At 55.1% G+C, this 24342-nt stretch overlaps 4 protein-coding genes across 4 annotated transcripts; 1 reads left to right on the top strand and 3 right to left on the bottom strand.

Moving 5' to 3' along the window:
- Window positions 1-120: 120 nt before the first annotated feature.
- On the bottom strand, window positions 121-911 carry J7T55_011148 (rab5-like protein ypt51; the record flags this gene model as incomplete). The annotated part of the gene is made up of 2 exons (XM_053135555.1): window positions 121-777; window positions 849-911. The coding sequence occupies 2 exons, from the start codon at window positions 909-911 to the stop codon at window positions 121-123; spliced, it is 720 nt and encodes a 239-aa protein (XP_052986788.1).
- A 528-nt stretch (window positions 912-1439) lies between these two features.
- On the top strand, window positions 1440-3554 carry J7T55_011147 (uncharacterized protein; the record flags this gene model as incomplete). Its single annotated transcript, XM_053135554.1, has 2 exons — window positions 1440-1581; window positions 1777-3554. 2 exons carry the CDS (start codon window positions 1440-1442, stop codon window positions 3552-3554), a joined length of 1920 nt encoding a protein of 639 aa, XP_052986787.1.
- An 829-nt stretch (window positions 3555-4383) lies between these two features.
- On the bottom strand, window positions 4384-7719 carry J7T55_011146 (uncharacterized protein; the record flags this gene model as incomplete). Its single annotated transcript, XM_053135553.1, has 3 exons — window positions 4384-6502; window positions 6560-7004; window positions 7155-7719. The coding sequence occupies 3 exons, from the start codon at window positions 7717-7719 to the stop codon at window positions 4384-4386; spliced, it is 3129 nt and encodes a 1042-aa protein (XP_052986786.1).
- A 9813-nt stretch (window positions 7720-17532) lies between these two features.
- J7T55_011145 (uncharacterized protein) lies at window positions 17533-23991 on the bottom strand (the record flags this gene model as incomplete). Its single annotated transcript, XM_053135552.1, has 1 exon — window positions 17533-23991. The coding sequence occupies one exon, from the start codon at window positions 23989-23991 to the stop codon at window positions 17533-17535; it is 6459 nt and encodes a 2152-aa protein (XP_052986785.1).
- Window positions 23992-24342: the final 351 nt, after the last annotated feature.

The following is a 24342-nucleotide window of genomic DNA, read 5'->3' as shown; positions in this document are numbered from 1 at the left end:
GTGACCTGCCCTCGAGACTTGATCTATCACCCCAAATACCAGACATCCTTTGAAAGGAAGAAAATGCAATGCTTGATTGAGAATCTTCACCTTGATAGCCACCCTAAACCTCCCTCAGCCTCAGCACGCGCAACCCTCCTTGCCCGCCTGGTCACGTGGACCAGTCAAGTTGACTCGCTGCTCCTCACCTCCCCTACCAGCCGCCTGAGATGCACCCTGGCCTCTGGCGCTCTTCAGTGACGTCTCCGGAATGGCATTTGCGATGGCCGTAAACACCTCCGTGACGTTCGTGCCGGTCTTAGCACTGGTCTCGAAAAACAACAGCCCCTCCTCCTCCGCATACGCCTTGGCCTCCTCAGTCGAGACCTTCCGAGCATCACCGGAATCGTCGGCATCATCGCCACCCGACGCTGCCTCGCCACCAGCGCCGCTCTCGCCGGAGGCATCATTTGTGAGATCCAGCTTGTTGCCCACCAGCGCAATCACGATGCCGGGGGACGCCTGTCGCTGCAGTTCTGCTACCCAGTGCTTGGCCTTGATGAGGGATGTGGGCTTGGTGAGATCGTAGACGACGAGAGCGGCTTGGGCGTTACGGTAGTACATGGGCGCCAGGGACGCGAACCTCTCCTGGCCGGCTGTGTCCCAGATCTCAAACTTGATGGTTCTCGTGGGCAGGTTGCATTTTTGGGTAAGGAAGGCGGCGCCGATCGTGGGCTCCTTGTTTTCTTGGAAGTCGTTGTTCACAAAACGAAGGACGAGCGATGACTTTCCGACAGCCTGAGGGTTGAAGAATGTGTCAGTTGGATATCCTCATCATGGTTGGGCTGTACAGGGCGGTGTCTTCTCACAGCTTCGCCTAGAAGCACCAGCTTGACGCTGCTAGAGGGCTTCGGCGCATTGGAGTCCGCCATCGCGAATCAATCGGACGTTGCTGGGTTATCTTCTTGAGTTCCAGAACAATTTGGAAGCGAAACGTGTAAGGTCAAGAGCGAGATTTAGATGAGGTTGATCGGCGTCGGTGTCGGTGTCGGTGAATGGGTTTGGTCGTTCGAAGGCAACCCGACAAACAACCCACATGCGTCAAAGAGGTGCCTGTTCAACGGTTGGCGAGAGTGACCAGGCGAGTGAGTGAGTGACGTTAGCGGGTGCTTGGGGCAGTGCAAGTGCGGCCCTGGCAGCAGGGATTCTTGGTTGTCTCAGCCCCCACCTAGCTTACCGTAGCAAGGTCGACTGACCCAGCGGCTTATCTTATCACGGATCCTTGCCAAAAAGTTCAGTCGCTATTCTGCTTTTTTACCTGCCTTTTCCCGTTTGCACACTTGAGGCATTGAAGTGAGTTGGCGCCACGAATCGCAATTGGCGACTCAGAGGTCGACAACGAGCCAATATAGAAGTATTCCAAGACGACCAGTTGTCCACTTCTGGAGACTTCAGTCAGCATGGCAAGAAAGAACCTCTTCGATGAGGCCGACTCGGGGAGTGAGGGCGTCCCGGACAACGCAGGCGGCGAAGGCCTGAAGATCAATGAGGAGTACGCGCAACGATTTGAGCATAACAAGAAGCGAGAGGAGAGACAAAGACGTAAGTAACATGCCACCAAAATTGCCTGCCAGACACCGCAAATGATCGACGTCGCGCGCAACCAGCCCCCTTTTCAAGATTGGGATACCAACGTTGTGGTTCTATTCTCTCTGCGCTCACTCTTGTCTCCTCCAGACTCTCTGTGAGGCAGACGCTATATGCGTGGTACATACGCCAACTGCTAACGACAAAAAGTTGAGGAAAAGTCTAAGACTCGAGCGGCAAATGGCGAAGACGACGACTCCGATTCAGACTCCTCAGACGATGAGACAGAAGACGAGGACGGCTTTCTGGCGACCGAACAGCTCGATGCTGAGATTTCCGCCACCTTGCAAGCTATCAAGAATAAAGATCCTAGGATTTACGACCAAAACGTCAAATTCATTACGGCATTGGATGACGATGGCGCAGCTCCAAAAGAAAAGAAGGAGAAGCCGATGTATCTTCGCGACTACCACCGAGAGCGCTACATGGCTGGAGACACCGGAGCAGACGAGGAGGAGACCGATCAACCAAGAACTTTCGCGCAGGAGCAGGCGGATCTGAAAAAAGACATTCTGGCAGAGATCAATGCAGCGGATGGGGACGACTCGGATGATGGCGAGGACTTCATCAAGGCAAAGCCTAGCGAGACCGCTGCTACAGAGAACGGTATTCACCCCTCAAGGAAGGAGAAGGTAAAACCTGCCGAGGTTGATGTCTCTCTTGCCGACAAGGACCCAGAGCTGTTTTTGTCAAATTTCATGGCCTCAAGAGCATGGATTCCTGGAAGCAGCTCGAAGTGGGAAGCATTCGAGTCAGACGATGGAGAGGGTAACGACGATGCAGACGAGTGGGAGGCGGCTTACAACCTCCGATTCGAAGACCCTGCGAAGAGCAACGAGGTCCTGCAGTCATACTCGCGAAAAGTCGTGGAGGCGCGATCTGTGCGCCGAGACGAGCTTAAGGGACGGAAGAAGCAACGAGAGCTCGAGAAGGCGCGCAAGGAAGAGGAAAAGCGCATACGGCACGAGGAGCGTGCCCGGCTAAAGCGCCTCAAAATCGAGGAGGCAGAGAACAAATTGAAGAAGATCAAGAAAGCCGCTGGCCTGAGTGGCAAGGATCTAGGTGAAGAGGAGCTTATGAAGCTCCTGGACGGTTCTTGGGATAATGACAAGTGGGAGGAAGAGATGAACAAGCGGTTTGGCGAACAGTACTACGCAGAGGCAGAGGAGGTGGTGTCAGAGTCAGAAGCAGAGGGCTTCGGGAATTCGAAGAAGAAGCCGAAGAAGCCCAAGTGGGATGACGATATAGACATCAAGGACATCATTCCAGACTTCGAGGACGATGAGGCCAAACCAGACATTAGCCTCGATGACGATCTGGCTGGAGGTGAGGCAGCTGACGATGGCGAAGACCTGTCCGATGACGACGGGCACCCCTCAAAGAAACGCAAAACGACCAAAGAGCACAAAGCGGAACGCCAGGCCAGCAAGCAAGCCGCCCGGAAAGAGCGCTCCAAGATCGAAGCCCTGGTCGAGCACAAGATGGAGCTCGACGACCCGACCGTGCTGGCTCTCTCCAAGAAGAACAAAAAGACGGACGGCGCGGAGACCGCAAGCTTCCGGTATCGTGAGACCAGCCCCCAGTCTTTCGGCCTCACTGCGCGAGACATCCTCCTCGCGCCGTCGGACGCGGCGCTCAACGAATTCGCCGGCCTCAAGAAGCTGGCAACGTGGCGGAACCCGGAGAAGAAAAAGAAGGACCGCAAGAACCTGGGCAAGAAGGCCAGGCTCAGGGAGTGGAGGAGGGAGGTGTTTGGCCGTGAGTATGAGCACACCGGCCCTACATTTGGATTCGGCGACACCAATGATGACCAGGCGGATGCCGCGGTGAATGAGAAGGCCAAGGACTTCGACAGCAGCGCTGCCGCCGGGTCCAAGAAGAAGAGGAAGAGGTCCAAGGGCAAGAAGAAGGACTCCGTCGCCGCGTAGGCGCCTGGTGCAATTTCTGTAATACACCTTCCGACTCCTCTGCATACTCGGTAGAAAGTTGTAGCCTTCAATTTCATGGATACCTTTAAATCTCGGCTCAACGAGGCGCCCCAATTCAGTTCATGTATTGTGGATGGATATGCGTAATGAGCCGCCTGGTCCCTTCACCCGCTCGAAATAAGCCCTCAATCCCCCATCAAGTGCCTGGAAGTCCTGCCACCTGAGCCAAGCTACCGGGTAAGCGGCAAGAATACTTTCTTCCAGCATCCGTCTCGTTTGAAATTCATTTCCAAGTTATTACCAACAGGGCAATACAACACTCCGTAGCAGTTGACGTCAATTCAATAGAAGACCCGCCAGAACTGATATCGCAAAGATAACAGCAGTATCAAAGTTTGGTGCGACTAAATGGATTTCAGTCAACCCAGGCGACCAACAGCTCACACAAGGGCCCACGAGATTGGTTTATCGCACGGTTGTCTATTAGCCTGTACAATCTTCCCAAGTACAGTGTAATGATGCTGCACATTGACGGGTCTGGCGTGTGCCCATCTACGTCCCCCATCCTCCCTGTTCCCTCGGCCCTTCTTGGTATACTACTGAGCGAGTGATTTCCAGGCGCCTTAGCCCGCTCCAAGTTTCCAAACACCGTAACCCCATATACATTAAGTTTGTCTCCCAAAAGCCCGACGCCGTAGATGCTACAACCGTGTTCAACCAGGTCGTCTAACGATCATCCCCGTGCCACGGACATCTCCTCCGCCTTTCTCACCATGACCAATCATTATCCTGGCATCTAGACGGTCATATCCCGCCAGTTCATGGATTGTCAATGGCCCCCGCCCATCCCGGAGCCGTGCCCTCCGGCGCCTGAGCCAAACATGCTCCCGAACCCGTCGATCGCAGACGCCAGGCCGACATCGCCCACCTCGGTCGAGTTGAACGGCATGAACCAGGCTGCCGACCCGCCGTCGTGCCCGTGCCCGAAGACGGTGTGGTGCGGGTTGTTGTGCGGGCCGTCCGCCGAACCGCGGGATGCCTCCCTGCCGCCACCGTTGTTGTTGTCGGCACCGTCCCAGCCGGGCAACCCGTCCATCATGGCCGCCGTCGCTGTGGGGTCCAGCCCCGCAGAGACATACGACGGCCCCAGCATCGAGTGCGGGAGCATGCCGTTCTGCGCGAGCTGCAGCGAGAGCATGTCGTGGCCGTACATCCCGTGGTGACCGCCGCCGCCGCCAAACTGCCCGTGGCCGACCGTGACCGGGCTGATGGGCGAGATGGTGCCGTGGTACGCGGCCGAGTGTGGCGCGGCGCTGAGGGCGGAGAAGCTCGCCGCACGACTCGTCTGGCCGCCCAGGGCGGCGCCCGGGTAGCGACCCTGCTGCTGCAGGCGATGCAGCTGGTCCGCGTTCATGTCCGTCATCAGCGGTTCCAGGCCGTGGGCTGTTCCGTGGGGGTCGCTGCGAGCAGAGCTTATGCTGTGCCTCTTCGCCGCAAGGGCCTTTGCCTTTTTCATGGACATCGAGTTTGAACGTGCTCCCGCTTCCTTGGTCTGCGGTGACAAGGTCGTGAAGAACTCCTCCACAGTGTGCAGCTCGGGCTTCTGCTCCAGGACGGCGTCCTCGCCCTTCTCTTTCTTCTTGTAGATGGCCGGGTCGACGAAATCGGACTGTGATACGCCGTGTGGGTATCGATCAAACCAGTCTCCGTACTGGAAGATGGGAGATGACGATGCGTCGCCTGGCAGGGTGCCGCGCCGTGCCGCGTCGGCACAGTTGCGGTATTGATCCCTCAGGTTCTCTGTCATGAAGTGGAACATCCCCCAGAAGCGCTTCATCTTCGAAAGTGATTTGATGTTGATTGCCAAGTTCCTCTTTGAGGTCGCTTCGATGGTGGGATTGCCGGAGAATATGCCGAATATGTGTACTGTGCTGGACAGGAATGCGCAGTAGCCCACGAAAGGTGCAGTGATGAAGCAGGACTCGGAGTCCTTGAGGAGCTCGGAGATGCGATTCGCTGCGCAAAAGGCCTTCGCACCGGCCTTGGTGACGAAGGATTTGGGTATGTCCTGGAGAGAATTCGCGTTTGGTGAAGAAACCGCAAACCGACTGAGGAATAGTATATTTTGCTGGATGGCAATGTGGAGGAAGAGGAATTGGTTCGCCATGCCTTCTGTGTCATGTAAGTGGAGATTATCAGGATTGTATACCAGCGACTCGGGCAATGACGTTGCCATGTCCTCCGCTTGCTTGATGAGCTTCATGTACTCGGAATCGGGATCCCACATGGGCTTGTCATCCAGGTCCTTCCCGCCCTGGTTGAGATAGTTTATCACACGGCCCCAGATTGCTACCGCCTTGATCATGTACGCGGCTACGCCCATGTTGTTCTTGGCGTCTTCTTTCTCCATGCCTTCCAAAGCGGCACTGTTAGGAACCTCGCCTTGCAGGTTCTCTGTCAAACCTGGCATGTCTTCGAACTGGAAGTTCTTCTCCTTGATTGGTAGCGGAATCCTCAATGTTTCCTCTTTGATAAAAGTCGGCCGGTCAGTCCCGGATGAATTGAACCTGTCCATGAGGAAGCACGCCCACATGGTCCTCCTGCGAATCTCGCGATCTGTGAAGCTAAGCCGGGTACCGGGTCTCAAAGGATCATATTCGAGATCCTTGTGTAATTGAAGAGCAAATGCCATTCTTATTGCTTGCCCCGCGAGGGCCCAACTGCGCCCTCCGTGGCATGTAGCAAATTCATGCAATCCCAATATAAGAAGGCACGTGAGGATGGTTATATTGGGCCACTCGTATCTTTTTGTGACGATGTCTCGAGCAGCGGCAGCCCACTCCTCGCCTCGCAAGAAGGCTGGCGAAGTGTTCAATTTAGGATGGTTCGAGAATCGAGCGGACATGGCGCATACGGAGAGGATGAGAACAGGCGGTAAGGTGCCAGCCCTAGAAGACTGTCAGCGTGTTCCGATAGCTTTGAATATGATGGGGAGCAACACCTACCTCAACTTCCTCATGTAGCTTGGTTTGTGAAGTATGTGATATGCTTGCCCATAGACACTCTCAAAGAACACGTCTGCGAGATGCTCTTGGATCTCCCTGGATGGCAAAGACTGTACTCCCTCCTGCAACAGCTTCGTCTCCTCAGATTCGTGCACCATCATCAAAGAAGTTGGCCTTGGCGGGCTTTCGAGGCTCGGTTTCGTGGGTACTTTGGCCCAATTGTCCAAGTCCTGCCCGAAAGCCTCCTCGGCACCACGTTTTCTGGAATTTCCCTTGCCTGAAGATAGAGTGCCGGGAATTGCAGGTTTTACTACTGCGCGCGGGACAGCGGACGAGATGCCGTCCTGCTCGTTCTTTGGGACAATCTTGATGATGCGCTCCTCCATTCTCTTCAGTCGCTTGTCGAGCATGGCCATATAATCAGTCCGAGGCGCGGCCTTCCGGGCTGTAACCTTGTACACACACGGTATCCGAGAGCGGAGACAGTGTTTGCAGGCGGGCTTCTCACCCGAGCAGCGTATCTTTTTCCTCCTGCAAGCGATGCATGCTAGAGGCAACCTCTTGCGCTCCTTGCCAGCTTTGGTTTTTAACTCACTCCACGCCGGAGCGGTGTCAGATTTGTCGTCCTTATGTTTGGCGCCCAAGTCAGTCCCATCACCCGGTCCTAGCGAAGTCAAGCCGAACTCATCCGACACTGGGTCCTCCAATGAGTGACCATTGTGGTTGGCATCTGGGCTCCCATCATCAGATCCGTCCACGCTTGATCTTCCTCGATTGGAATCAGCGGTCCCGAAGTAGGGAGCGTGGGCTGTGATTGACGGCGCTGTCACTTGAGTGTCTGCCATGGTTGAGGAGATGGACTGGCGCTGTCGATTGGCAAACAAGCCGGGGGCATGTTCCTCTGAGACAGCAGAACTAATGGATGAGCGTTCTCTTAGGCCCTGGTAGGTAGAAAAAGCGAAGTCTTGGGTGAAAAGGGCAGTGTCCGCGAAGCCTTGTTGGTGGGACGTCGCGTGAACAGAGTTGTCGTAATGAGAACGGTTTAGAGAGTAGGCGTGTAAGTTTGAGTCGGGTTCGGGTCCAATACCTCTATGGAAAAGGTCGGGACGCAAATCAGCAGGGAGGGCCTTGATATTGAAGTGGGATTGAGCCGCTGACATGGCTATTGCTAATGCAGAGAGCTTGGGTCAAAAGCAGCAAGTGATCATCGACGGCGCCTTTTGGTAGTTCTGGTCTAGAAGCAAACAGGCACAGGGTGCTGAGGGGCAGGGCGGGCAGGGCGGGCAGGGTCAGGCTCGAGTCGGGAACTCCTCGGAGTCCAATTTTGAATTCAGATCTTGGGGCGGGTTGGCGATGAAGGTCAGGATCAAGGCGTCTCCAACAGCGAGCTTTCTTTAAGTTTTAGAGCGGGACGGGGCCACTCTTCTCCAACTGATGGTCCGACAATTAGCCTTGCCTTCTTGGTTATCCGTCAGTTTGTGTGGTGTATTCTGCAGCTGGTGTTGGAGAGAACGATGACGACGGCGATATTGCAGGTGAGGGGGAGCAAAGCAGACAGTTCACCAGAGCACAAGGGCCATGATATGCCTGTCTGCCAGGGTTGCTGAAAAACCACAGGGGTATTTGGTATTTCGGAGCCCAGCTTGATTGATATATGTCAGCCTCCTCACTATATGTGCCCTCCAGCGACCCCAGAGGGGCAGGCGACAATAGCTCGGGCTCGAGATCTGGGTCCGGGGCAGAAGGGTAATAAACAAGGGGATTCAGGCTGTCGGGAGCTCGTCTTGTTTGACTGGCCCGGGCTGGATGGAGTGGGCTGGCTGGTGGTTTTGGCCGGACGGGTTGGCCGTGGGTTTTGAAGAAGAGCGAGCAGAGCTCAGAGAGGAGAGAGAGGCAGCAACAAGACGGGCGGGTGAAATGGGCTGGATCTGGTTGGATCTCTGGCGGAAAAGGTGGGCGCTCCTCCACCTGCACCAGAGGAAGAAGTGTGGATACACCTCGCACACACAGTAGTCAGGGTACGGAAATAGTGTACATACCTCCTGGCGAGGACCAAGATGATTGATTATTATTGAACTCTCTGAAGCTGGGGTTCTCCACTAAACCCGGCTCACAGTATGCAGGCGGACCCGCTCTTCTGCAGTAGCAGCGGAGGCGGCAGGGTGAGAGGCACTAAGTGGAAAGGGTACTACTCTGGCTGTCTGGCTGTATGTGGAACAAGCAGCACTGCGTGGCGCACTGCACGGCGCTGCACTGCACGACAGGGGCCAGGGGTCAGGGGCCAGAGAGTCGTGCGCCTGCGACTTTGTTGGGATGTCGATGCGTGCTAGACCTTGTTCTCCTCCCGTGGTGGAGGACGGAAGAGGGTGTTTTCGGCGGTCAGAGACTGTGGGGTAAATGGAGTCCAACGGTCGTGTGCGCTCCCGTAGCGTGGGCTTGGGAAGACCTCCACTTTAGTCCGAGGATGGATGGGTGGATAAGTGTATGGGTGGATGGACGGGTGGATGGCTGTCTGTATGGTTGGTTGTATGCTTGTGTAATAATGGTCGCGCCGTGGAATGGCGTATGAGCTTTCGAATCACCTCGAATAGATTGCTGGTTGCTGGCTGAGCCCGGATGTGTGTGTGCGTGCCTGTCTGTTTGTCGATGTGTATCACGCATGTGACTCGTTCAAGGTAGGCAGGTTGACTCTGATAAATCGTTGAGGTTCAGACTTGTTTGGCGGGAGCAACGGGATAAAAGAAACTCAGAGAGAGCAGGCAAACAGCTCGGTCGATCACAGCGGTGGGAGGTTCGTCTTTATGGTCCAAGTGCCCCAGATATCTCGAACAGCGTGCCGGTTGTTAGACTAAGGCACCTGTAGGGAACGCGTGCAAGGGACACCGTAAAGGCACATCCAAGCAGCTTTCCAGCTGGCGATAGGCAGGTGAAGCGAAGCGAGGTAAATCTGTTCAAGGTGCAAGGGTGTACGGCTGATATAGTACATAGTACACAATCGATGGTCGAGGATCAGGCCGTGCGTCCACTTGGCTGGGTGCTGGGGAGAGGACCGTCTCCATCCGTATCCATTCATACAGCAATGACACAGGTTCCTCACCAGCCAGGTTGTCGGATGCGAGCCACTAGCCGCGGGAGCGATGCGTGTTTGGCAGGGAGATATTGCCTGTGATAGTTCCCATGGCCAACATGTGCGTACTGCACGCGCGGAGAGGCGGAGTTGTCAAATCAGTGCGCGACTACTGTGGTAGGTCTTAACGACGATGCTAATGCGTGGATGGATCTGATGTTGGGGTTTGGACGCATGCTGAGCTTTAGCACCGCCACCAATCAAGACAAGCAGGGTGCGCAGAGGTGGGGGCGCCCTCATAAGTCAAACCGCTCTGCGTAGGTAGGTATACTTTGTACGTATAGTCAGAACACCCTTTTTTCCTTGCACAGAACTCCCTACCTCCCTCCGTCACTCTGTGTGTCTGTCCGTCCGTCCGTCTGTCTCTGCATGCGTATTCGTGTGTGTAGTGATGTGTAAGTCTTGATCAGCAGAGTCAGCTCCTGTACCGATTCGCCCCGCAGCAATGCGTGCATATGTGTGTGTGTGTGTATGTGTGAAACCGCGGACAAAGTTCTTGTCGCTGCCTCGGCTCGCATCGAATCGACGCGAAATGTTTAGTCTACATATTCGATGCCTTGTTAATTCCATCTCGGGACGAATCTCGAGCCTCATGCTGAGTTGTAGAACTTTAAAATCTTTGCTTGAGCACGAGCCAGGGCGCCGTCCCCGGTAATGAGCCTTGTCAACTCTGGTCGTGATAAGCCAGGATGTGGGCCCGTTGCGCATCGGAAACCAAACCGTTGCGAACCATGGGGCCGGGGGACTGTGCCGGATGCTTTCGCCACCAGGGTCTGCAGTGGCTAGCACGGGGTAGAAGTCAACGGGCCGGAAAAGCCCAACGAGCTGGGGCTCTCGAGAGAAACGTTTCTCATGATCCCAGTGCCAGGATCCGGGCTGGCGGGGCAATCCGATCATCAACCCTCGCAATGACCTGTCTATTGACTGTGTTACACGCAGGTATTTTGGCACAGGCCAAATGCCGGGTTCAGGTCAACGGCGCAGACCTCAGAAAAGAATGACCCGTCGGCTGCTGGGAAACAGCCGGCACCCTCTGCGAAATCGTAGGGCTGGTAGAGACCACAAGTTTCGACAGAACAGATGGCTCTTGTGCACGGTGCCCACCCGATTCCGCAACACAGCCGAACAAACGCCGGTCAGGGCCCTGTCGATGGAGATCACATCCCTCCACGACACCTTACGCAGCGAGCAGCGAGCAAGGCTTGTGAATGTGTTTTGATTGCTGGCAGGAACCTCCACCATCGTGAGTGCGACCAAGATCCTGGGGCCCGAGCAAGGCGGCCAAGGCCGTGAGGTTGCCTGCAGAAATAGCACGAAGTCAAAGTGGTTCGGTTGTGGCCCATAGTTACAAGCTTCCAGGCTTAGCTGTCCTGTCAAGAGGCAGTAGGTGAAGCAACGAGCCGGGGCCAGGGGCCAGAAGCCAGGGACAGGGCCAGGGACAGGGTCTAGCAAGCAGCCTGTCATGCCAGATCACACCAAGATCTCGACAGGAAGCCGAAATGTTAAATGTGATGGGCTGCTGGCTCGCATGGATGGCATGGCATGGCACGCGGCGACAGCCTGGCTGCGCTACCAGGCGGGTAATTACAGTGGGTAGGTTTGGCTCCCACAGCAGCCCGTTGCCCGAACGAGGCAAGTCAACGTCTGTGTGTGCGTGTTGACTTTTTAAGGTTTGTTTGATGGGCTTGTCAAGACCGGGCCTGGCACGACATGCCATTGCTCCTGCCGGGTGCAGAAATGAGATGAGGCGCATTGCTGAGACTGGAGCGAGGAAGAGGGCCGATTGATGACTTGCTTTGATGCCCATGTCGATCATCATGATCGACCATGTCCCAGAGTGTCTCGCGTTCCACGTGGTGCACGGCACGGCGGGCGAGGCTGTGATATGCGGAGAGAGAGAAAGAGACAAAGAGAGTTAGAATTCATTGTGGCGTGGCACCGTGGGTATGTGTGTGTATGTGTGTGTGCGCGCGTGATGTCACAGGGTCCTATGGACCTGCTTGGCCCTCTTGGGGGCGACATCTTCAGTATGCTTGCTCCCTGTCTGGCTGGTGTCTCACAACTCACATCTCACATTCTGACGTGCGATCCATATCGACCTGTCAATCTTGTTGAGCACGTCAGGCTCGGGTGTCAGTAGCTTGAGGGTAGGACTTTGTTGATGACAAAAGACGGGGGGATGAATCAAGCGGGCACTAGAGACGAAAGGTCGTGTCAGATAACGGGCAGGGGACGGGTGTGGCAGAGGACTCTACCGCAGGGTACAAGTCTCTCGCAGCTCGGAGTAATAGTAGATGGGGCGTTGAAAGCTTGCCTACTCTGGATCGTCTGCACGTGCCCACTGGGGGCCAGGCGAGCGTTCAGCAATGGATCTGACCATCTGTTCATCCACAACCCCCCAAGACAGCTCCAGCCTCAGGGCGACCCGTCCCGACTCACCGTCACATCCATCGGGGAACTGACGGGCGTCAGGCGCCGACACGGCTCGCGAGAGGTGTGCGGAGCACAGATAGGGTTTGCGTGATTTGCATTATTCCACCTTGCCGTGCTGCCTCGCTGCGCAGCGGGTGTGCTTCACCTGAACTCCCCCAAAGCGTGTATGGTCGTGGTATGTCATGGCCGAGCTTCGTCATGTTAGCATCAGTAAGCAACCGGGCGTCGAACACTTTGCGAGGTTCTAGAAGCAATGGGCTCCCGTCGATCCTGCAAGAGACAGACTCAGATAGACAGATAGACAGACAATCAAAAACAAGCAAGTCGTCATGATCAGCAGCACTACGAGTCTGCGACGTGCACCGATTTGCTCGTCGAAGGTCTGGCTCAGCCTTCAGCCTGCAGCCAGAGGGCACTTTTCCTCAAAGGGCCCCCTGCACCTGCACCTGCTGCACTTACACCTGCACTTGCATCGTCTGCACCTGCCCGCACCTGCCTGCACCTGTCTCTGACTGCAGCCACAGGGGAGGCAGGAGTGGCAGGGAGGCAGGGAGGCAGGGAGGCAGGGAGGCCAGGTGCAGACAGGGGAGGAAGCTGCAGCTTGCAGATGGGAAACTGCAACTTTGTTGGCCGTTCCCGCTTTTTAAGCTTTCGGCCGGACCAACTCCCCCAAGCACCTCCCAATCCAGTCATGCGTCCCATCGCAGTTGCACTTGACAAATTGCTTCGTCAGCGTCCCCGACCATCATCGACCATCACTCCCCAGCACCCTCGGGGGGAATTGGATGCTGGCTCATGGGAATCTTCACCGACGTGACCGACGTGACCGACGACGTGACAGCCATCCTGGCCTCACCTTGGCACGGATGACGTCCCATCCATCCTGCCCCTGCCGCCGACACCATCGCTGCAGCGTCACAATTCCAGCATTCACTTACAAGCTCATCCTTGACTCCCAATTGGGAGCCTTGTTTCAGCCCTTTTCTCTTCCGCAACCACACCCACGCATATACAGTACACGCATACACACACCACACACACGCAGATCTCCCCGCTTGCTTGCTTGCTTGCTTGCCTGTCTGCCTGCTTGTCTCCTGCTGCTCATCTGGTCTACAAGCAACAGTCATGCAAGTCCGTTGCGTCGCGTGGCATTGCGTGAGCCAGACAGCCGCTAGCCATCATCCGTTGCAGCGCTCATCCATGGCATTGGCTGCTGGGGCGTGCTGGGATGTTGGGAAACTAACCTGTCCTCCCGGCTTGCTCCCAGGTTCGCAAGGCTTGACCTCATTCGGCCACCACCCTCCAATTCCAAGCCGCCCTACGTTTGTCGCCAACACTAGCTGCCACTCCCGGGCCAGCCTCGTGGGCTCAGGGTTCAGGCCCGCGTCGTCTTCAGGAGACACCAGGCCGGACCTGGGCCTAAGACTCTGATCTGCAATCTCCTGTCTGTATCAAGGCTCCTTGCTTGCTGCGGCGGAAAGCCACTTTGTTATTGCCTACGCCGAGACAAGACACGACACGACACGACACGACACGACACGATACTGTCTTCGCTTGACTCTCATGCTGTGTCCCTTACACATGACACAGCCTGGACTCCCGGGTGCATCTCATGCGGTCCGGACAGCATGGCATAACAAGCTTGGGAACCTCTCCCGAACGCCCCCAATCTGATGAACAGGAGGCTCTTGCACTCGGGCCATCGGCCAAACGGACTTTCTGACAAGTCCTTATGAACCTGGTTGCCGGGTATCCTTACCCCTGCTTCACCGCTCACTGTGCTGTACGAGATTAGCTGATCAGGTGAGTGAGCATCTGGCAGGATCCCAACATGGCCGAGATCACACAAGGTGCTCCGACCAGCCGATGGGCAGTCCAAAAGTCTGTCAACACACCAACCACCATGTGCTGTACCCCTGTTGGTCGTGCCAAGCTCAGAACACACCAACCTTCGGCGTTACTGTACGATGAGACTTCATCTGATACTTCTTACCTGAGCCGCAGGATGCTACGCTTGCTGCTGTCAGCCGCCCCAGTACAAGGTTCGGATGGGACAGTTCGCATTACAATGCTGACTCCTGCCAGGAAGCGGCGGCTCGGTCCAGGCAAGCGATGAGCCACGTAGCAACTGGGAGCCAGCGCGCGCGCGCGCGTCTCTCGTCCAGAACTTCAGGTGTTTTTTTCTGTCACACCGCAGCTGCAGCGCTCAAAGTGCAAACTGCAGAGGGCTCAGCCTTTCCAAGCGAGAGCAGAAGGCGAGCTGCGTCGCATCATTTGCGCTCAGCATCACACAGCATGATCCTAGTCAGCATCAGATTCAACATCAGAACCCGCAGAAGGACGCAATACCCGAGACCAGGACTGAGACCAGGCCGAATGACTGGCAGAAAGGCTTTCGAACATGTAGGATCCTTCTGGCGCACGACATGTCCGCCACACAACACTTGACGGTCGATCACCTGCAAGCCACTGATCATGCTACACAAGGAGGAACCAACCGAGCCAGTCACGTCAGACCTCTAGGTGATATTGTGAGCGAAAATCTGTTATGAGAAATACATGACCAGGCCACGACCCGGGCCGCAGTCACTGCCTCATAAGACGCCTTGTATAACTTGATTATTTGCGAAGCAGGGTGATACATTTCAGGGTCGAACTCTTGCTCACATTGGAGCTGAAGACGTCCGTTGAGATGCAAGGCCATCCGTAAACGCCGGGCATGCGGACGATCTTCAACTGTGACCGGTTACACGGGAACGAGTGTTTCCGAATATGCAGGACTCATTAACCTCATAGCTCTCAGGGGAGCCCAGCCTCTTTGCTCACGTACAGGGACAAGAAAGATTGGAACTTACTCACCTAAATTCAGAACGGTAAAACCACGCGAACAGTGGCAAGATTCACAATGATCCGCGGCATCGTCAGCAAATCAGTGTGAGATTGCTGCCCCATGCCCCTCAAACCGGCAAGATCTGTTCCAAATAAACTTTGGCATCCCTGATGATGCATCTCCGGCCTGGACCATCGTCCCAACTCCCACTTCACCGTGCTCACATTTAAGCACTACACATCCAGCACGGACGGGGGCTCCACCACAGCATCGAGACGTAGGGGAACGCATGCCATCTAATGAATCTGGGCGCAACGAAACCGTTGCGTCTTGGCAAGCCGCGAAGCTCCCGGGCACAGCGCACACTTGCAGGGCCCCCAATCTGCTCTGTCGTCCAATCTTTCATGATTCCCTAATATGACCTGCAGGTTTTGCATTGATAAGCCCCTAACCTCGAGGGCCACGAGATTCGCCTTTGTGAGCAATACGGGCGATCAGACCCCAAGACGAACACCCCTTGATCGCCCTCAATGTGGATCGACCTCGCAATTCCCAAAGATACGACTGGTTCTTCAGCTACCCGACGCCAGCAACGGGTGGCTGTAACGTTCCAAGGTGGTACGGAATACTTCAATGGCTAATTGTCGTAATTCTGGTGACCTTGTTCCCCCACATGTGTGGCCCCTCCACTCGTTGAAGCTCTATGGTCCTTGTCTTGCTATCCATCCGTCCGTTGTCTGGCAGTCTCGCTACCGGGTTACGTATCGCGCCGCCAACCATTGACCCGCTCGATGCGACCTGGCGTGTGATTCTTTATTACGCCCTCACTCATGTGCCCTGCCTCAGAAAGTCGTACTAGTGTACAATAAGCATCTAGCTTCACTTTAGGTGGGGGCTCACCGCAAACAGAGAGCAGGACTTCGTGAAGGGAACGAAGACTGGATCTCGACGCCCACGTATCTCAAAAGCTATACCGCAGGGCAGGTCAAACTAGAGTAAACCGGTTCATTCTTTAGACGTACAGCACACCCATCATTTGTCATTTCTTCTCGTCTTCAACCGGGGCTGGGAATCGAATAACATGTTCTGGTATGGACTAGGATGTATTATTCCGTAGGGGAAATTGAATTGCCAAGTAGACTGAACTGGCACTAGTTCCCTCCCCAAAGCGGTAATATGGCGACAAATCCCGCTACGGGCCCTTCCTGGCTTGCAAGTATATCACAGGTACATACATAGCAACTTGTGGTAACAATAATAAGAGCAAGAACAAGAAGAGAGGCAAGCGTTTTTGATGCCCAAGTGGGTCGATCTCCAAAGCTCGTCGTCCCTAATCCAGAAGAGCCTTGCTCTAATCTCTCACCGAGGGAAGACAGCTGCATCACCCCAAACAACCAAGCATTTGTTTCTACGGATGGACAAGGCAGATCCTGAACAGCCTCCCGGGAGGTTATTACCCACGCAGGCTGGGAACCGGGGTGGGAAACAACAAATAACAACGCACCCAAGGGTCTGGTCTGTCTCATTGGGGCGCGGCCCGGGGAAGAGGGGAGGGGGTTGCGCTTCTTGGGCCCTGCCTCTGCGCTTGAGAGCCCCAGCTCAACAGGGGATCGACATGGCCATGCCCGCGCTCGCTTGCAGGAGGCAACCAGATGCGGCCACCGTGCTCCTCCTCCCTGGCCTTGCTCGTCCCCCTGCTCGGGCGAGGGTCAGGGAGGGAGCAGAGCGCTGAGATCCGCCGCGCTCAACAACTAAACATGGCTTACCTGGAAAGGAAACTCCGCCTCGCTCAGGGGGGCTGGGTTATGGGTTCGTGTAGGTGAGAGGAGGGGGGCAGAGGCGGACGGACGGAGATCTGTCTTAGAAGGCACCGGCCGATCGTGAACGCACGCGATGGCCAAACGAAACAAGCGACGTTTCCTCTGCAACGGGTACGGTAGATCGCCAAGGGCAGGGCGTGGCAGTGGCAGGGAGGAGGAGCGCCGACACGACACGACACGAACCAACGGCGGGGCCCACGTTGGATTTGTCTCAGATCTCCTTTGAACGCCAATATCGCGGCCGCAGTTAAGAAACTTTGCTGATCGCAGCGCCACGGCTGTCGTGTTTGACATATCTGAGTTGTGTTCATGGCTCGGCTCGACCATCCGACGGACCGATTGCTGTGGGCTGTTGCACGTCTGAATTTCCCATTGAGGGTGATGACTCGAATCCTCATGTCAGAGAAACGTCAGGTCGAGGGAGCTCACTCAGTACAACGGCTGTCTTGTGGGAATTCTGTCCATTCAGTCTAAACACACGCTGCCAACGCCAATGCTTCTCCTTCTCATGCTCGCCCGGGAAGGCAGACACGCTATGCTATCCACCCATGGTGCTATGCTCGTGAGAGCCATGACGGCAGTAGTGACACGAAATCACCAGAACGCCTTGCTGCCCTCCAATTAATTTCTTGTAAAACCACACCCCGTACTTAAAAAACTCGCAGTGGGGAGGCAACTACTATCCAACAAAATTCAACCACAGTCTAGGACCCCATCATGCAGCCGTCATCGCTCCCCGGGCCGGGAGTCGATGTGCTCATGCCTAACGATGATGGCCGCCGCTGCGATCGACGTACACCGGTATGCCGTAGACACAGACCGCCGCTGCGTTCAGGTACTTGAACTTGCAGACGCCAGAGTTCCTCGCGCGGGAGACAGCCTCCGGCAGGGACGCGTCGCCGTATTCGCAAGCTGTGCCACCGCCAGCGCCCGCGGCGACACCAGCATCGTCGCTGTCCACCGCCTCCGCTGCGGCCCTTTTCCGCGAGCCAGACCGCCCAGGCTTCTTGGTATCACGTCCCGCGGCGTCATCAGCAGCGACACCATTAGTAGCCTTGCCCTTTTGCCTGGCGTCCTCCCTCCCAGGGAACGTGCCACTCGCGACCAGTCCCCACTCCTCAAAGACCCTCCCCGTGTACAGGTCGATGTCCCTATCCGTCACGTCCCACAGCGTCCCTACCACGGCCGGGCAGCCAGCCAGCATGTAGCTCCAGACCAGGCCGTAGCACTCGAAGTCGCCCACGTCAGTCAGGCTCGCCGAGCTGCAGCCCATGAGCAGAGCGGTCGCGCGACACTTGTCGAGCCTGCGGATCGTACGGTTGCGTATGTACTGCGCGCCGCCGCCGTGGCCCATGTAGAGGAGGATGTCGGAGGATGAGAGGGCGCTCTCGAACTCAGATTCGGTGGGTGCCTTTTTGACAATGCACTTCCAAGAGTCTCCGAGCGTCGAAAGTGGCTCTTCGAAGGTGGCTTGGGTAGTCTTGAGGTCGCCGCTAGTATTGAGCATGTATGTCCCGGATGTAATCGAGACGTGGTGTCCGGCCGGATGCTCTGGGCCGTCCGTCTCAGAGGCTGTGCGTGGCTTTTGTTCCAAAATTAACCTGCGGAGGCATGCCAGTGAAGGCACCCGAGAGACTGCCAGCCCTTGCAGGCACGGCAGTGACTCCCAGGGAAATGTGTGCAGAGCCTTATCCAGAACCAGAATCGTGTGGCTCCTTGTCTCTGCGCCATCCTGACTCTTGGCTTCCGCATGATATGAGTGGAGTGCGTCCAGAGTCTCGACCACCATGGAATCGAAGTCGATCTCGTCGTAGGCATTTCGTTCGCCATGAAACTGCAGAATGTCGACGACGAAGTATAGTAGATCGTTGAGCATCTCGTCAAAGTCGGCGTCTTCACTCGTCGCGTCTCCGAATCCGACGAAGAGTTCGAGTATTCTCATGTCGAGCGTGACCTTTGCCGCTGGAGCCTTGGATTTCTTTCCGCGGACTTGACGACGTGACGGCAAGTGCTTGTCAAGGATGTTTGTGAAGCTCTTATGGAACTTTGCGAGTAGCTTTGGGTGCCGCTTATGCTGCGAGAAGATACCCTTGAATCCACCAAGCCACACTTGTTCGATCCTTTCAAGCAGCTCTCCAAGACGTACGTCTAGGGCTTGCCGTTCAACCCACCAGGCTGTCTTTGCGCCCTTGACTGAAAAGTCTCGCTTGGTGTGGCAAGTCTCATTAGCCCGCTTGATAATGTCAAGTAGTTCCGTTCGACCTTGCTGGAAATCGAAAACATCACTGTCGGCATCCCGGGAACTTGCTCGCTCCAGAGGAAGTCTAATGACGAACGGATTTTGGCCAGCTTGTAGCTTCGAGATACACAGGTCGTGCTTGTTGTCGCTAAGTGAGATGGAGACCACACTCCATTCCTGAGGAATGATGTCGATATACTCGCGTTGGAACTTGCATATATCAACCACTCGACTCAGACTCGCTCGTCTTGTTTCTGAAGATCGAATGTCCTCAGGCCACTCCAATCCATTCCTTCCCGAGTGCTTCTCCGTCAGGAGGGCGTTGTACTCTCTGCGCCAGGTCAAATTCCGCGCCATTTCCACCGCACAAGTGGCGTATCCTGGATGTCCAAGAATACCGGTCTTTTTGGCTGAAGGTGATGCCGCTGAGAGAAGAATCACAACGGTCTGTAGCATGCCCAAGGTTCTGCGTACTTCCCTGCCATCACCCATGACAGAAGCCATTGTGTGGGCTTCCAAGAGCATTTCACGTGCCTCCCGCAGATTTTCCAAATATCCTTGAGGATCGTATGCTGTCGCCTTCTCTTGAAAAACGGGAGCGACCGATGTCTTCGGAGGAGGAGAGGTCTTCATCAGCGAGAATCGATCCGACTGCGGGATACTGCTGACGGAAGGGAACGACAACGTCGATTCTTGGATGACAGAATAGACAGCGTCCTCAGACATCTGCTGCATACTCTGCCCGAGAAGTGACCTTGCCGTTGTGAGTAATTCGGACAAGACGTGTGAAGCAACCTTGGACGACTGGCGGACCTCCTGTAAGAGTTGCCAGGCTCCAGACCAATCTTTCTGGTGAATCATTGACGATGCTTTCTCGACCATGACTGACGCCTTGAGAGATATTAGATATGCATCCTCTTGTTCGACGGCTGCCAAGCTAGTCGGTTCTGGTTTCCTCGCTGCTGACTTTTTCGGGGCTGTCTTCGCCGCTGGTGCCTTCACCGTGCGTGTCGTCGCAGCGGTGGCAATTGTTCGCTTGTTCCTGATGGGTATCTTTGTCTTCGTCTCGTTTGGCGCAATGCTTTGTTCTTTTACCACAGTGTCCTTGCTCTCAGAAGTGTCTGCCATGCGATTCACCATCGCTTCTGCCGCCTCAATCATGCCCTTCTCCGACTCGAAATCCCTAGTCTCGCGGTAAATATTGCTGAGTCGGCAGCAAAGACTGACGAGCCTGCTGGAGTAGTCGCCACCATCAAGCCTGGATCGGACTTGACCCACGACCTTCAAGGCGTCCTCGAGCTTGCCGGCTCTGGCTGAGATGAAAGACATCCAAGCGTCGCACTCAGCCAGGTATGCTTCGGAACCAGCAGCCTGCGCCACCTTCTGGGCCTGTTCGGCATAGTACACTGTCTCCTGGTACATACCCAGGTGAGCATAGATGTTCGACAGGAAAAGAAGGCCGCTGAGAACTGAATGTGCCAGCTTCCAAAATTCCGGTCCCGAGATTGTCGGAGCTGAGTCTTTGCTCTTCTCCACTAACGTACTCAGGGAGGCATCCAACTGCGACGAAGACTCATCGGCAGACTTCTCTGGCTGCGCGCACGTCACAGCCTTCGCCTTTTGCTCCATTTTCGCCCATTCCTGAAATAGCACACGTGCAGCATTCCTGGCATAGTTGAGAGCGTTCGGGCCGTCTCCTCGACCAAGGGCAACAGCAGAATACACCAAGGAGGCCTGGGCCAATATCAATTTGCGGTTCCTCGACCTACCAGGCAAGTTGTTCACTGAAACGATGCTCTTTATCTCCGATAGGACCTCGTCTGCCTTTTCGATGCTCCCAATCTCGAGATAGTATTCCGCGTGCGAGAGAAGGAAGCCGATAATTTCTTCACGGTACTTTGTTTCTCCTGCGCTGAATGACTGTCGGGCCTGCTCCAGAACTGTGGATGCTTTCGAGGATTGGCCAACATTTGTCAGCTGTAGGGCGAGTGCTGCTGAGATCTGCAAGTGGGAGGCTGTGTCCAAGTTGGCGGATTTTTGTCTCAGGTCAGAGGCAAGTTGCAAGGCATCCAATAGGAGGGCATTACGGTTCGACAGTCGGGCATAATCTGCAATGGACTGCAAGTGCTCCAACAATCCGGGCAAGTCGTCGATTTGTTGGTCAATGCTGGTTGAGCTGTCGAGGATGGAGCGCCAGGCAGAAATGGACTGCTCAATCAGGTCGTGTTTAGGCGGTTGACAGGCTAGTGCAGCCATGGACTGCGTGAGAGCTTTCATATGTGAAAGGCAGCTCTTCAGGCCATTGTCCTCGCCCAAGACTGCCTCGCCATTGACAGATGCTGCCTCTTCTAAATGAGCCTGGATTGACTCAAGGTACTTCGAGTCTCCTACGTTGGCGGCCATGAGCCGTGTCAAAATCCTCAGCCTTCTCACTGGATATTTGTCGATGGAGCACAGCTGAAGAAGTACTTCGATGCAACAATCTGGAGACCCAGCACTGCCGGTATTAGATCCGTTTCTCAAGATGATAAATTCAAGCCGATGCTCAAGAGCAGCAAGCCGTTCTGGCTCATCCAAATGGAGAGTCCAATCAACCCAACCCTGTTCCAATCGGCTGATAGACCGTAATGACGACGAAAGCAATTCTGCGTCCTTGCTGATTGTCCAAGCTTGTCGAGGAGGAAGTTCTTGAGAGGCATCGGCAACTGCTCGAAGAACGCCATCTTCGATCAATATATTTCTGAGACTCTGCAACGATGCCAGCGCATCGTTAGACCTGCCGGTGTCCCTATACAGCTCGCTCATACGTTCAAGCTTGAAGAGGATCTGGGCTCTTGTGCGCTCATTGCTTGAGCGGTGCTTGACGCAGTCAATTGAGCGACGCATTGCCCTCAATGCAAAGCCCATATTTTCCTTGGCGTTGGCTTTTGACCCTTTGCTTGCCTCCATGAAAATTGTGTGTTGAATGTAATAGAGATGTGAGATTTTCGCATAGTAGTACATCGAAGGATCAACAGACGCAAGGTCTCCCAGACTGTCGAGAAGCCCGAGACAATCGTGTAGGAGCGAGTCTAACTTGTCCCAAGCTACACGTTTCTCGTCGAGGCTGGTCTTCGCGAGCATCAGTGCCGAATCCAGAACCTGCGGTGCCGATTTGACCATAATAGTCCGCCTCTGTTCATATCGCAGAAAGCCTTTGGTGTCGTCTTGAGATGATGGTCGTTTCCCAAGCCATCGAAAGCAGAATCGTGGCAGCTGCTGAATAAGATGTTCCAAGAGCCCAGAGAAATCCGCTGAAGGTCGATATTTGTTCCCCTCCGCGTCACTCAAATCCCCGTATAAAACATGCATGGCCGACTTAAGGGCCACGATAAGACCATCCAAAAGATCATCCAATTCGCTGCTGTCGCCTCGAAGCTGCCCCTGAAGTCCTTCCAGCACTGCCTGGAGCAACTGGTCCTGCGACGGGTATTTCCACGGTATTTTGAGGCGGTAGGCTAAAAGTAATGCTGAAGTCGCGCAACACTTCGCTGCTGAATCCTGGCTCGGATCGATCATTTGGCTCATTTTCTCTGTCCATGAGACCGCGTCGCTGTAGTGACCCCCTTCCCGGGCCAGTTTGGCCAATGCCTGGTAGATAGCAGCTAGTGGTGACTTGGACGATTGTGCTGGCTCGAGACTCTGAGACAACATCTGATTCTGAATTTCGTTGACGGCGGCGAGGCAGCTCTTGTAGTTGGACGTAGCCGTCTTCCCCGTTCGTCGAACATACGCAAGCATGCATCTTGAGAACGGTGCAAGGATATCCTTATCCACATCGCCCTTGTGACCGGCCAGTTTCCACCAGATTAATCGTGACTGGAGGGCGATGGCCTGGAGCTCAAGGGCGGCCAGCGGACTGATGCTGAGTTTTGATTCCAACGCCACATCGTCCTCACTACTTGAGATGCTCGGTGCTAGAGCCAGAATGAGCTGTGACAGGCTTTCGAGCTGGCGAGCGGCTTTATCTTTCTCTGCCTTAGTTGATCCGGCGGACAGGAGGAGGAGGCTAGTCGGGGAAAATTCGTTGGTTTGCTGGAGATATCCGCGAGCCTTCTCGATGTCGACCGGTCTCTTCATCTTTCCCATAATTCTGAGAACTTGCATCTGTGTGCTAATTACCAAGTTCAAGACCTGGCCAGAGGGCCTAGCCCCGCGGAACTCCAGTAACTCGAAAAGGCCGAGGGATGAAGAGGTAGATTCGGCCTTGCGTGGCTTCTTGTCGCCCAAAACCAGGTCGTCTAATATCTTCTTGAGGAGGCGCAGTTCTTTCACAGCATGCTCGATCAGCCCCAAGCCAATGAGTTTTGCAACCAAAGACGACATGCCGGCCTCTAGTTGGAGCTCTGGAAGGTTGATCTTGCCGGCAACCCGGAGGTGGCGGAGCGCTGACAATGCGACTCGGGCGCATTCGACCGTGCACAGGCAGCCCGTCGAGGCGTTCAACTTGGAAGGTGACCGTGCCGGCTTCCTCTCGATTTCGGGGGAGGTTGAAACCCGGTTGAGGGACCGGGGCTGCATTGGCGTCATGGGTGCCGAGTTGGACCGTCGAACGCGCCTCCTAGGAGCAGTCTTTCCGTGATCCTCGGCTCCAGCAGCTGGCCCCTTAGGCGTAGCTGGTGGAGGAGCCTTGACGGCATCTCCGAGAGACTTCAGTGTTGCGTTGATGATGTGTGTTGCCAGTATTGCCTTCTCTTTTGCTGACAGCTCTCCCTTGTCCTCCACTGTTGCCTTCTTGGCGCCCGTTGTTTTTGACGCTGCGCCATTGCGCTTCGCCGTGGTTGTTCGAGCTGTCTTGGTCGTTTTCGTTGTGGCAGCAGGGGGGTCATTGTTGTCTCTTGGAAGGAGGAGCTCTTTGAGGAGAACAGTTGTCGCAGGAGTGCATGTTGCTATTGATGCAGCTGCTGTCTTGACCTGCTCTGCCTGCTCTTGTATTGACGCCATGTAAAACTCTTTGAAAGTTGAGGGTGACTGCTAATCATATCATGACCAAGACTGCAGAGAATACTTGAAGAAAACGCCTTAGGTAATGAGAGCAAAAGAGCAACAAGCAATCGCAAATGCAAATGCAGATATCCAGTGTAGTGAAGGCCCGTGAAATTCATGTGTGAACAAGCTAAGTAGGAGTCAATCAAAGCTCATCCTCGCCCACCTTGGGCAGAAGATGGTTGGCACAGCAACCAGCCCACCCCATGTGCTAAATGCAGGGGTCCAACTTATTGGTCTAGCTAGTTCTATCTTGTCGACAAGTCTTGAATTTCTACCACTTGATCATTGTATAATAGCCTCGTCTTC

Source organism: Diaporthe amygdali (assembly GCF_026229845.1).
Source record: "Diaporthe amygdali strain CAA958 chromosome Unknown NODE_56_length_267093_cov_64_804720, whole genome shotgun sequence".
In the NCBI taxonomy this organism is placed as follows: domain Eukaryota; kingdom Fungi; phylum Ascomycota; class Sordariomycetes; order Diaporthales; family Diaporthaceae; genus Diaporthe; species Diaporthe amygdali.
Note: the sequence above shows the minus strand (reverse complement) of the source record. Positions and strands in the feature narration are given on the sequence as shown.